The sequence below is a fragment of the Idiotropiscis lumnitzeri genome, chromosome 6, assembly GCF_059441095.1.
Source record: "Idiotropiscis lumnitzeri isolate Australia: NSW breed Sydney's pygmy pipehorse chromosome 6, RoL_Ilum_1.0, whole genome shotgun sequence".
Taxonomy (NCBI): Eukaryota; Metazoa; Chordata; class Actinopteri; order Syngnathiformes; family Syngnathidae; genus Idiotropiscis; species Idiotropiscis lumnitzeri.
This window is the reverse complement of record NC_142396.1, coordinates 20,676,846-20,691,538: the sequence shown is the minus strand read 5'-3', so window position 1 is coordinate 20,691,538 and position 14,693 is coordinate 20,676,846. Positions and strand designations below refer to the sequence as shown.

General features: G+C 41.7%; 1 protein-coding gene across 1 annotated transcript in view; it reads right to left on the bottom strand.

Annotated features, from left to right (window-relative positions):
* znrf1 (zinc and ring finger 1) overlaps positions 1-14,399 on the bottom strand; it is a 51,128-nt gene extending 36,729 nt beyond the window's left edge. The window contains exon 1 of the mRNA XM_088299666.1: positions 13,336-14,399. Coding sequence (XP_088155792.1) covers positions 13,336-13,729 — 394 coding nt within the window. The 5' untranslated portion in view covers positions 13,730-14,399. The remainder of the gene's footprint in view (positions 1-13,335) is intronic.
* Positions 14,400-14,693: the final 294 nt, after the last annotated feature.

Here is a 14,693-nt window from a genome sequence, read left to right as displayed (position 1 = left end):
TTCCTGATGGGCAACCATACTCTGTCAGGGTCGCCTTTTGGCGAGGAGGAAGGTGGACCCAAAAGGCGAGGAGACAGGGAATGGATGTCGTTCAGGGGTTTTATTAAAGGGGTTCAACAAAGGAAGACAACCGGGACGGGAGCAAAATAACAACGGTACCAACGTGACGAACAGAAAAAGGGGGGCGAGGAACAAAAACCGAGGCAAAAGGCTGAGGAAGGCAAACGGGAACGAGGAGGGGAACAAAAGCAAGAGCAAGAGCATGAACATGAACGTGAGCGAAACGTGGTCGTGGCAGTCCGTAACTTGCGGCAATGACCCGACACAGAGTGGTGGGTCTGGGAGGCTAAAATAGTCCGAGTAATTAGGGGAGCAGATGGGAATCAGGTGCGTGATGAGGGTAACGGGGAACAGGTGCGTGGCTGGTGAGGACGAGTGCTGAGGGGAGGCGCTATCACAGCTGACCAAAACAATAACAGAAAACACATGGCGGGAAGGAGGGGACGAAAACAATAACAAAACCGCATGCACATGAAAACAATAACAAAGCCCCTGTCATGCCTGACGCGGATCATGACATACACTTGCCTACCATTATAACTACATTTGACTTATTTTTATGGAAGAATATTTCTGAGACAAAATTTAATCTAAAACTTATAAACATGAAACAGGTCAAAACATCTTTTTTCTCACTTGGTAACAACATGATGTGAAAAAAGATCACTCTTGGACTTCACCTTGGCTCAAAATTATGAATAATAAACATGATGGCTCTATAAACTATAGACAGGCAGAGTCAGGAACAGACAGAACAGTACTTGGGAGCATAATTTATTCACAAACAATGCTCCCTAGTTTTGAGCAAAAGCGCTAATGCTATATACTATTACTACTACACTAATATTAATGTTTTCTTGAGTTCTCAGACCAGGCTCTCATCAGTTTTAAGGTAGATATAGAATTTTCAATAGCTGAAGTGGACAGGTAGACATTGGGAATAAAGGGAAATGTGATTGAGCTGAGCTGTAAAATAAGGATCACAAGAGGGCAGTGAAAGGGAGATGATATATCTAGTCTATGCTTATAAAGTTAGGAGGCGGTGGGCACAGGGGGAAATATAAGTTAAGTAAAGAAGAGAAAACCTACGAAAGGCATAGTGCTGACAAAATGAGTGCACTGTGGAGCAATCCCAAAAAGTTAGGACTACATAAAGGGTGAATCAAGGGATTGATGATGGTAGTGATAGAAAGTGATGTAAAGTGAGGGAGGAGGAGATTGGGGAAGGCAAAGCATCGCCATATCATTTTGAAAAATGACAGATGGAAATTAAAACTTTTAATGCTTGCCATTAAAAGGTGATAACAATTTCCATCAGTTTATAAGCAATATTCTTAAGAGAAAAATTAACCCAATTATTTTTTGCAGGAGTAAATTGTTTGTGTCAGCTCTAGTCAAAACATGGTCATCACATTCTCATGAATTTACAATCACGCGAGAGCATAAACCTAAAGTAGATTTGATGTTCTAACAATACATATATATATATATATATATATATATATATATATATATATATATAAATACATATATATATATGTGTATATATATATTTATATATATATATATATTAGTGCTGTCAAGTGACTCATTTTTTAACTAATTAATCACAAAAAATTCCATGATTAATTGCGATTAATCACACTTATCAACTACTATTTTTTGCGACGTTTGGAACAGATATTTACTTGAATAATATCTTGGAATTGATGCAAAATCACCAAATATGAAGTATATTCAGAATCAGAATCATTCAAAGACTGACTAATAGCTTTCTTTGATTCTTGAATACAATCTAAATGGAGACTTCTTTACAGGCATTTTTCGTCTAAACATTTCTCAAAACTACCCACAAGCGCCACACTCCAGCAGTGTTGGTTTGCAAGGCCCAGTGGTAACTTGAGCACGGTGTTTAATTCAAAGTATTCAAATTATTTATGAAGTAAATCAAACTGAGTTCATTAAAAAATGTTGGATTAATCAACTGAGTTAACGCTTTAATTTTGACAGCCCTAATATATATATATATATATATATATATATATATATATATATATAAAATAACATTTAAAATAAAGAGTAAAATTTAACTAAACTGCAGCTGATGAAGAAGATTTACACATTTAGACTCAAAGATAGTTAAATCTAGACATTTTGACGTCTAGATTTAGTTCTTTAAAGCAATGGTCTTCAGTACTTTTTCATGTTGTCAATGCCAATACTGTACTTTACAACTGGCAATTTCAAAGCAATGAAAAAAACCCACACATTTTGATAAAGCCGCAAAAAAAAAAAAAAAAAAAGATATCCAAATGCTTCTAACCAACGTGAGAAGTGACCTGGAACGCCTTATAAACACATTCACAGCCAAGACTGAAATTTAAAACACACACACACGCGCGCACGCACAGGCGTCACTGCAAAAAGCGCTTTTGAGCTGGAAAGAGGGCAGGCTGAATATCGGTAACCATCTGGCACCATGACCAAAAACGGCATGCCTGAAAACTATTGTCTTGATTACATCACCCCTTACAACTCATGTAACCCTCACCCAAAACCACTCAATACCTTATGGGAACACCAGCCGTTTCCATGGGAACAGGACAGAAAAAGAGAATGGGAAAATAGATGGAGGAAGTGGAGAGGATGGAAGTGGAGTTTGTGGAAAGAAGATTATTATATTAGAGTAAAAGAAGAGAAACATGTTGTCTGATGAGTCAAATAGGGGATGAGACCTGGTTGTATGCCGGAAAAAAAGGTGCAACAAGAAGAAAGGAAAGTCATATAGTTAGGAGACTACATGGCTTGTGTTTTGGATTTTTGTATTCTGGCAACATCAGGGTTTAAGTTAGGTTGTCGGAACCCAAGGAGTTCATGAATGTTCAATCAATGCCACAGCCATTCCCCAGAAAGCGCATCGGACTCGGTAAACAAAACTACTCGGGCAAAGCAGCAATCAAAGTGAAGCGTCACACACAGCTGCTGTGCAGGTCCCCCGAGAATCACCAGTTGAAAATAAGGTGTTGCATGTGCCCAACCAGGTTTGTAAACAAATATTTTCAGCACTGATTGTACTGGGTTTGCAAAAAAAAAAAACTAGGAATATGTTATTGAGTGCAGCAATATAAAATGAAGGAATGGTCCAGCGAGGATGGCCCATTTTTCATAACATTTTTTTGATCGGGAAAAGTTATATATTAGCCTGCATTTTCAATTACTTTGAGGGTGGCACAATGGTCCACCGGTTAGCACGTCTACCTGTCAGTTCAGCGGTGAAGGGTTCGATTCCGGCTCCGACCTTCCTGTGTGGGTTTCCTCCGAGTACTCTGGTGTTCTCCCACATTACAAAGACATGCGTGGCAGGTTAACTGAACACTCCAAATTGTCCCGAGGTGTGATTGTGAGCGCGGATGGTTGTTTGTCTTTGTGTACTCTGCGATTGGCTGGCAACCGGTCCAGGGTGTACCAGGCCTACGCTGGGATAGGCTCCAACACACCTGTGACCATTGTGAGGAAAGTTGCCTCAGATAATGGATGGATGGGTTGCTTTTGCTGCTGTTCCTCCACATCGAGAGAAGCCAGATGAGGTGGCACCTTGTACAGAGGTGTCAAGTAACCAAGTAAAACTTCCTTACCTTACTTCAGTAAAAATTTATACTTAAGTGGAGTAATTATTTTTGTGCCTACTTTTTAGTTCGACTGATGATATTTTTTTGGTAAATATCTGTACAAAAACAATTTTATTTAGGACTGCTTTCATTCCAATTTAACAAAACACCAATTTAACAAAACACCAATCCGGGTAATGCGGCTAGTATAGTTTGAGTGATTTTGATCCCGGTACAAACATTTACCACTTGTGACTTGTGTGCGGGCAGCGTGGGATCGGTTCCCACTCGATGACATTGTCTATGTCTGCCCTGTGACTGGCTGGCGACTAGTTCAGGGTGTGGCGCGCCTTTCGCCCGTAGTCAGCTGGGATAGGGCCCAGAACCCTTTTATGCAGTTTTGTCATCTTACATCTTTCCCCCCCCCACACACACACACACATTCCAAGTTTGGGTGAACATTTACCTTCTAATAAAGGTTAGTTATTACAAGCATTTGAAGTTGGAATTTTTGGACCATTACAATACTTTAGGTAATTATGAGTAGTCATCTTATGCAACACACGTTCTTACTCAATGCTCCGCAAAACTCTAACGCATTTGCATTTTTACATTGTAGGTTTACTAGATCATTCTAAATAAGCATATATGCAGTTGAAACAGGTAGCCTTCAATATATAATTTTCACAACTGTGATGTGGCCCAAGTCAAGTAAGACATTTTGTTGTGGGGTAGATTTATCTGATTGTTATTCCCTGCGATTGCCTCGTGACAAATTCAGGGTGTACCCCGCCTACCACTTGAAGACAGCTGGGATAGACTCCAACACGCCTGCGATCCTCATGAGGAGAAGCGATTCACTTAATGGATGGATGAGTAATTATTATTCCCAGAGATTGCTCAGAAAAGCATGTTTAGCTGATTAGGGAACATATTGAAATGAAAATCTTTGACTTCCGCCTCATCGCATTTTTTCCCCCTTAGATTACTTTGACTCATACACGTGAAGTAGTTTTTAAACCATTACTTATGTAGTTAAGTAAAAATTTTGAGTTGCTACTCAATCTTCTACAAAAGTCTTTTTAAATCCTCATTTCGAAACATGGACTTGGACTTGCCACCTCTGCTCGGGTATGTGGTTCGGATGCTTCATGGATGCCATCCTGCAAGTTTTTGGTGAAGTGTGAGAGGAGGCCACATCGACAACTCAGGACTCGCCTGCTTGACCTTGAAATGGCCTTGGGATCCCCCCAGAAGACCAGCAAGAAGTAGCTGGGGGGAGGTAAGTCTGCGCTTCCTGCTTAAGATGCTGACTTCATGACCCGACCCTGGATAAGCAGAAGAGGATGGATGGATGGATGTCTGGGGAAAATATAATAATCTGTCCTTCGTACTTTTTCAATGTCTTCTGACCTCATGTGCTCTCATCTCAAGTGGTTCGTGTCTGAATATCATTGCAGTGAATATCTGTTTTTAAAATGAAATGCAGCTCCTAGGAAACAGAAGGGATGAGTATTAGCAATAAAAATGACAACAATCCATTGTTGTTGTTTATGTTGTTGTCACAGCAACAAAAAACAAATTGCTAATCCTCAAATCTTTTGCTGCCACTTGTGCAATCTGTCTTCCTTCTTAGCCTTGATGGAGTTCTGCAGCTTTTTTTTTTTTTTATGTAAAATGTGCGCATGGCCTGTCCTCAAATGCCTGATTTGTGAATTTACTATTCGGTAATACCACACAGACGGCATGGAGGCATCGTGAGTAGACACATGCACCTCATACATGTGTATGAGCAAAGCAGAAAAAACAAATGTTGGACTGGCCTACAGTGTATTTATGAATACCACACCCAGATCGCAAAGAACCTCCTGAGACCCTCCAATGTGTGGTCCAGTCACAACACAATGCAATGCAACACAACACTGTCTGCGTCTTCCACATACTGTACATGCATGAGTGCCATTGCCATTTATTGGTATGTGGCATTGCAGCGCGTCGTTGAAAATGTGTGTCAAGGTTTCACACTCGTCTGTACGATCCAAGCAAGCTGCGGGCACCCTCATGTACAAGTCAGAAGTTAAGGATTCATTTAGGTATTATTGTATTTCTTATCAGTCTTTATTCCTAACACCATTAGTGTTTAAAAAAAAAAAACTCGCCAAGATTATCCAGAGATTGAAAATCTTCTAGTTTGCTTACAGGCTACTGTTGTGGTGCCCTTTGAGCAAGGCACCATCCCCCAACTCAAGCGGTGAAACACTGTTTGCACGTCGCTTTGACTTTGAGATCATTCCTTCCATGCTTGCATGTATTTGAGCTGATTCTCGTGGGGTGAACAACACAAAATATACACCAGAGTGAATTTACTTTGAGGGTTTACATTTAGTAAATTAAATCAAATTTCCATGTTCCAATATCATTGTATGGACGTCACCCGAATGAAAAGAATGTTTATCATCACAAAAAATCTAAGGTCATGTATACATTTAACAGTTTAGTGTGAAAGTGTGAATGATTATTTGTCTTTATGCAAACTGGTGACTATAATTAGTCTCGGGTGTGCCCTGCCGATGCATGGATAAAAGCGGAGTTGACTAATTCAGATTAGTGGGCGTTGTCATAACAGCATAAACACACAAGTATTTTGCTAAATTGATGAGAGATTGGTGTGCTACAGAAGATAATACAGAATCTCCGAGGGTGACCAGGAGAATTTCTCATTTCACCGCTTTGTGACAGGAACGCTAGCAAGGCGGGAAAACCCGAATGAACATTCAGAAATAGTGCGAACTTTCGAAGCGAAGACAAAATAAATACGGGATATGATCTGCAAACAAGTTGCTGACAGAGCCACGATGCCTGAACGCCTTAAGAAAAATGACATTTGTTTGAAAGTTGATCTAAAATGGGGAGGACCTCTATTATTATTTATTTAGCCTTTTGAACTCATTAATCTCTTTTGTTATTTAACTGTTGTTATCAACAAATGTAAAGGCATAATCTATGTACTTTTTTGTGCATGTAATACGTTTAAAACACAGAAGCAAACTAGAAATCTGCACTGTCACACTTCAAATTGGGTTTACTGTCAAACCCCAGCGAGAAAGACACAGCACCACAAAGATTGGCTTGAACTGACTCTGAGAACTTTCTTGCTATGTGGTAAATGTGCTAAGCACTCGAGAATTGCACCTTCACCCTCCCTCGGCCAAATATTCTGTACGAACACAACACAAGCATATCCATTTGACGTCAATTCAACATCAGAATTGTGTCACTTCATGTCATATAGATGTTGAATTGACATCCGATACCCACTGGGATCTAAGAGGATTTCCAAACTAAGCCTAAGGTGTGCATTATAAACAATCAAGTAAAACAGCATCAGTATATGCACCTTACTGGATGCACCACTTAAAGTCATTTTTAAAAATCATTTATCACTCAAAGGACGCTTAGCATCAGTTAATTTAACTGAAGCAACAACTCAGCAGCTGTATTCCGGGGATGAGCAACTGTGCCAACCCCCCATAAGGCTGAGCACTGGTGACTTCTGCCATGCACTGTTTCAGTTTAAATAGAAAATGTGGATTGTCTAAGAATTAAAACCAGTTGGCTGTTTATTATTAAGTGGAACTATGTTGTTTTCTGTATCTTTAACTAAGCGAAAAATATATAATTTGTATGCTTTGCTATCTAAAATACCCGATTATTCAATTCAAATTTTCTGTTGGCTATCCGAATACCAAAATATTCGATAGCTTGCAGCCCTAATAAATTGACAAAGTAGTTTCAATGCTACATACTTTACTTTTACCTGAGTCATTTTGTAAAGAAGAAAGGCCACTTTTACTCTGTGAATTTGGGCGTCTTTCCGCTTGCTGTTTTTATTTTATTTTTTTTAATCTATCGATCTATTAAGGATTGTGCAATTTGTTTGTTTGGAATTGTCAGAGAAGCGTCTGCCTTGGACAATATAATCTGATTAAGTTTCATCAATTCACCCGAACCACGAGCTACATTTGACTGCTTTTAACCAATCAAATGGAGCCAGGGAGTCTCTTGGCCATTCTTTGCAGCCCCAGAAAGAAACAAAGTTTTCAAAGAGTCTGATTTATGTGAAGCATAGCTGGATGAGTGAAGGGAACAAGATCAGTGGGTCACTGACGTTGATCAAGAGAGCCTGGCTCCACATTTTTATTTGAGTTTTTCTCACAGATATTTTAAGATGAAAGAACCCACTGGACCTTTTTAGTTCTTTCACAGCCAATGTAACTCAAACTGCACAGGGGCACAGTCATACCCCAAGATCTTTGAAATTCCTTTAGACATGTTCAGAGCAGAAGTAGTCTACTTCCAGTATTTATTTCGTCCAATGAATACAAATCCTTTTTAAAAATTAATGAAAAGAAAATAATAATTCAGCGTCAGGCATCTCAAATCGCATGCAATGGCAATTAGCCGCCACAGAGAAAAAAAAAATTAAAAATTAAATTCATTGCTCTGCAAGTGTTTTTTTTTATTTATGATTAAAATTAATTATTTTATTTGTCTTGTAAAAAGTATTAGTCATGCTAGTAAGTGATTTCAGAAACACAATTTTTACTTGTTTTTAGAATTGATCATCCGATCAACCATTGCATCAAATACTCGGATGAATTTGCACACACCCTGATTCTTACACACAAACGAAAAGAGTCATCAGGCAACAATACACCTTTCCTGATCAAAAATATATAAACGTAGCTTGTTAGTGAAATATGGGCCATCTTGGCTGGCCAGCTCCTTTATTGATTGATGTCCTGCGCTTACTACTAGTTGTGTTGTATTTTGGCCAACTTTCGTCACTAATGCAAATGTGAGTGAAAATATACAGATTTGGTCCATGCTAAAAGTTGAAGTGGTATAACTCATTTGTTTCATTTGACCTCAAAAATAGTGATTTGCAAATTGAATGTAGATCATAACGACTCAACGGCACTACAAATGCAACTCTCTCATGGTAGGTACATCTGGCTGAATCAAGGAAGAATCTACAAAAGTGAAATTTATTGAATTCCTCAGATTTGTGCAACACAGCTATTCAATGAAACTGAGCATTTACAGTTATTTTCCTCCAAAAAGGTGCAACTACAGTACTTTATATTTTATGCCAAGTTCAGATGGGTTTCGGAAAAGGAAAACAGTGGAGTTGCTCTATTGATTAAGCACTGATGTTGTATTGACACACACAATCACATACACGTTCATAGACAGAGTAGCACAAAGAAGAGAGAGAGAGAGAAGACTGGTGGTGTGTCTATGAGTTGAGTGAATTTCAGCCTAAAGTCTTGCTAAGACCAATGGTGGGCCATCAAGGCCTTCTCTGCTGGCCTAACATAATCAAGAAATCATCATCATATTCTTCACATTTATGTCATATTACATCATAGTGTTGCATTTTTAAGTGGCGTTTTTATCCAATTAGAATTCAGCTAGCTCGTGTTGTCAGGCAGATTTCACAATAACAGTAGCACGCACAATTCGTCTGAGGCCTTCAGAGACAATTGTGCGGGCATCTATTCTGTCAACGTCAATGAGCTTTCAGAGTTGATAGACAGTTGCGATAGCCAATCAGATCACGAGTTGGTTACAGTGAGCCATCTCTCTGGCCTTACGCTGAAGGCGATGAACGCGTTTTGTGATTGGATACTCACTCGTGAGGGGGCAGCGCTATGCGAAATCAACACACCGGGAAGTCGTAACTGGCGACTGTTCGAAAATCTAAAATATATTCCTGCTTTTTTAAACCACAATGTCCGAAGGAGGAAAAAATGTGGATTTATATTGCAGATACACGAGCAAGGCCATTTTCAAGACGGACAAGAGAAGCTTAGTCGTCTAACACTCACTCCGTACTGTGTAAGTGTGTTTCTGTTTATTATTTGTCCAGCCGTGGTGTCATAAAATGATGGTAATATGAGGGGGATTTATTTAAGTAAGACTAAGTCCGACTTCACTGAAGGCCTACGTGTGAAATGAACGGCCCACCACTGTGTGAACTCAACCCTGATGCACATTCATAATCCCACAATGCACATTGATTGATGTTGCCGTGGTATGTATGGATGGCATCCACATTTATATAATAATGCAGTAATCATTACATAATGTTTTTCTATTATATACATATTATATAATAAACAGGTACTAGGTGAGGGACCAGACAATGTATGGTTTAGAAACCCCTTATGATGAGCAAATATGTTGGTACACCATTTGCCTTACCAGGACATGGGCCACCAAGGCCCCACCTGAAGCCAGGGCCGCACCCATGGAGCCCCGGGGGTAACAGTCTTAAAAGGAAACATGCGCCGCTCTTCCCAATGCTCACCACCTATGGGGACGTGGTTGTTCTGTCCTCCATGCTGGAATTGCCCACGGTGAAAGGCATAGAGCAGGTGTGGGCATACTTATTGCTCCCCGCCTGTACATTGGGGTTCAATCCACTAGACGAGGGGGTAGACTTCCTCCGCCTTCGGGTGGGGGGGGAACAAGTCCTGACTGTTGTTTGTGCCTATGCACCAAATAGCAAATTCAGAGGACCCACACTTTTTAAGAGGAGGGGGACTCCAATGCTCACGTGGGTAGGGCGATTGGGAGTTATAAATTGTCCAAAACGAGTTTTTTGACTGACAACTATTCCACATTCGAGCTGTCACTAGTCTTGTTTTTCTTTCGCAGTTTAATGAACGACTTTGTTGTCGTGACATGGGATTTGCAACCGCATGTTTTGGACATTCGGGTGAAGAGAGGGGCAGAGCTATCAATTGATCACCACCTGGTGGTGTGTTGACTATGATGTTGGGGGAAGATACACACAAATTATCTGTTACCTGCATGTTGCAGATTATAAACTACCTGTAAACAACATTATATTGTACTATCACACATTTTTAACACAATTATCACATTATTAACAAACATTTTCAAGCAAAGGTTCACGCATTTTTGTCTTATTTTTAGTCAGTTTCTGTGATTTGTATTAATAGTTAAAAAATATCTGCAAATCACAGACCTCATTGGAAACTATCTACCATGGGCACTTTCACTTATTAAATTGACCAGGGAAAAAAAATCCAATTTAGCATGTCATTGCATTGTGATACATTAAAAACTGAGAGGACCCCCATTCATCCATTTCCCATAGCACTTGTCCTCATTTGGAGTGTGAGCTGTCATCTAAAAATTAATATCATAACATCATGAAGCAGTGAATCGATAAATTTGATTTCTGAATTCACAATTTTATGTTTTTTTAGTGAGCGTTAATAGTTAACAGTAGTACTGTACATTATATAAATATGTTGTTAATAAATTGGTCGCTTGATTGAGAATAGAAATTAAATGGACATGCAACATGAATTGTATTGTATATTTTTGTGCATAGATTTATTGCTGTAGTTGTGTTCTTGTTTGACACAAAATGACATTTCATTAGGTGTCACGTCATCCCCTATAACTGATTGTGATGCACTCAAATATTAATTGGTTATTTTTAAAAGTCAATGATTGGGGATTTTGACTATCAAAGTGGAAGTGTGGTCAAAACTCTGTGGGATGACAAAAAAAAAAAAAAAAGAAAAACTACCCAATCCCAGCTATATATATATATATGTGTGTAAAGATTACAAAGCATTAATTCATCTTTCGATAATGTGCGCATGCACCTGGGAATGCAAACTAAATATTAGGTTTTACTCTATATAATTGTTCATTCTAGTTTGTGCTATGTTACCATTCTACCCACACCAACAAGTTGCATTCTACACCTATATTGTCATCTCACTTAAACTGTTGCTATTTCAACACATATCAATAACAATAATACTTAGAATAGGATAAGCGGTAAAGCGAATGGACGGCTGGATAACCCTGGTTTCTAACTGCAGTAAGACTTGCCTGTTCTCCTCACACGTATAAGATCAGTTGCCGGGCAAAGGCAAAACAACCGAGCTGCTGATATCCAAGTTGTTATTCCCCTGCTGTGAGCCGGCTGGGGCTTCAATAAGGAGAGCCTGGGGGCCTGTCTGCTGTGGCTGTTGATGTGCGCTTCCCTTGTGGATTGCTGCATATCCATTGTACATGCACCGAAGTAACTGTAACCATGTGGTGAGGAATTTGTGTTTATACCTGAGCTTGACATGCCAAGTCGCACACTGAAATATTTTATTAGGAATGAGTTAAGCTGCAGATAAGCACAAATCCTCCTCAACCTGCTCCCTCCCTTTCGTACCATCCTTCCACGCCTCACTTTATTTTCCATCATCTCCAGTTTCTGGTCCCTCCCTCTTTGGACTTTAATCGTTGAGCTAATTGACTCAGCCAGATTTAGAAACAGGCTTATTAGTGTCATTTCACACAACAAGGAATGACCTATACAGGCAGTGCAACAGTGCTTTTGACACACATCCCACATGCAATGTTTAGTTCAACACAACCCATTCAAACACTGACTGGCTCCAACTTTATGACCACTTGTAAGCAGAGAGTTCTTTTTAAAACAATGGCCTCAGTCATTTTTTCAGTTTTGCTCCAAAAACACGCAAAACTGAACCGCATTCTGATTCTTAGAATTTCATTTTAGGCGTACAATTGAATGATCTGATTTACGAAGGGCGGCACGGTGGACGACTGGTTAGCACGATTTGCCTCAGAGTGCAGAGGTTGTGGGATTGATTCTTCCTCCGGCCTTCCTGTGTGGAGTTGGCATTTTCTCCCCGTGCCTGCATGGCTTTTCGCCGGGTACTCTGGATTCCTCCCACATTCCAAAAACATGCATGGCATGTTGATTGGACACTGTAAATTGCTCCTAGGTATGAGTGCGAGCACAGATGGTTGTTCGTCTATGTGTACCCTGCGATTGGCTGGCAACCAGTTCAGAGTGTACCACGCCTACTGCCCGAAGATAGCTGGGATAGGTTCTAGCACCCCCTGTGACCCTTGAGAGGAGAAGCAGTACAGATAAATGGATGGATGTATTAACTAAGGATGCAGCCGATTTTAGCCAGCGTACTGAGGAGATGTTTAAGGCAAAAAAAAAAATAGTCCAAATATGATTTAGGGCCTAATTTTAAGATGCTGGTGATATGCTAATGAACAGATACTTTGACATTGTTTAAGGCTTTGCATGTTACTGATGGTGTATATTATATTCGATGTTGTTTCCCAACTAGTTCAGGGTGACCCCGCCTACTGCCCGAAGACAGCTGCGATAGGCTCCAAGGGGTGAAGATCAGGGGATGTTTTAATATTTGTCGACTGTGGGCAAGCCCTTTGAGACTTTTCAGTGATTATGGGCTATATAAATTAATTTGAGTTGACTTTTGACTTGAATATTTTCCATAGTACCCATGTTCACTATGCCACATCACCACGACGGTATAATAATAGAATACTGAGACACAAAGCAAAATGTATTACTGCACTACAGTGACAAGTCATTTTCCTTTCAGTTTGCATTTTGGGGCTCAAACAAACCGTGGACAAGACTAACCTTTAAAGCGCATTAACGGTTTGCCTGCAGGCTGGTTGCCCTGTACTGGAAGGGGCGTGAGGGGATGCTACGCACGCGCGACAATGAACGGCTGATGGCTCTCGTGTGTGAAGGTGTGCCGGCCGCTCTTACCGCTGTGAGCACTGAACCAGCGGGGAGCGATGTGAAGGGGCAAGGTGTCAGCCAGCGACCCCCGGGACCCCAGATAGAGCACCCCGTCTGTGTGATGCCTTCCACCGCCACTGTCCTGGTAGCCGGTGCCGTGAGAGGCGGCGGGAGTGCCCCCTGGCCCTCCTCCGGCTCGATCCGAGTCCGTGCCTCTGGGCGTGTAAAAACCGAAGGGCACCGTGGGCGATTGCTCGATGCCCATCGCGGCCACGGAACTCACCGAGCGGCTCCGCAGGCCCATGGTGCCGCTCGACCGGTAGTGGCCGAAATGGGCCGATGTTGGTACCGCGCTGTCATCCGTAGAAACGCCGGGAAAAGCACCCCGGGGCCGCCCCGCCGTGCTCTGCTTCCCCCCCATCCAACAAACGGGGGGTTGTCGGTCGAAGCGGGAGGGGGCTCGGCTCGATCCGCAAAGGGTCGAGGGAGCCGTAACAGGCGGTCGCCCCCTCCTCTCGCACCCGACTGTCTCTCGGCCCGCCTTTCTGTCTGTGTGCCCGTCTGCCCTGGCGCCTGTGTGTATCCGACTCCGCAGGCTCGTCAGCTATGTCTCTGTCCAGACGCAACAGCCCGTTTCCCCGCTGAGCGGATCATTGGCCAGTCCGGATGTCTGGATTCAGCTCTCCCACAGACAACTCGCGATAGCAACGGGAGGAGGCAGACACGCTAAATGACGCAGATATCCCAGGATGACACACGCACGCACGCACGCGGGCACGCAAACAACGCTGCCCAGGCTGTCCCAGGTGATAAACGAGGTTGCGCCTCAGCAGGCGTAAAGCGGCAGCCCAGCAGCAGCAGCGCCGCCGCAATATTCGTTCCGCCGCTCCCGTCTCATCTCGACTCAGACATCGTGACAACTGTTGCTGTCTCTCTGGCCGCCGCGACGCGGCAATATGTCCGCGATGGCGTTTTTTTTTTCTCTTCGATTTGGCAGCCTCCAACCACTGCAAATCGAGATCGCTTCCCCCGCCGCCGCGACCCGCCAGACAATGGAAGCAAGCGCTCAGTGCGCAAACTCCAATAATAAATATAGATAGGCCCACTAGATGGGACTGTCCTAGATGCAAAAAAAAAAAAATCCATTGCTGCAAGTTATTTTAAACCACCGTTCAAAGTGGGTTGTGGTTAGAATCTCCGCTATGTGGGAGAATAAACATGTAAGTGCATGCACTTGCAGGGGGGAATTGAGGAGAATATGGCATCTTGATCCTTACGTATTGGGGATTTATCAACTACTATTTAACCTTACACTTATTGTAAATTGGACTACAAACAATGACATGACTTTTGGAGGACATCAAGCAGCAATGGTACTCGAACCC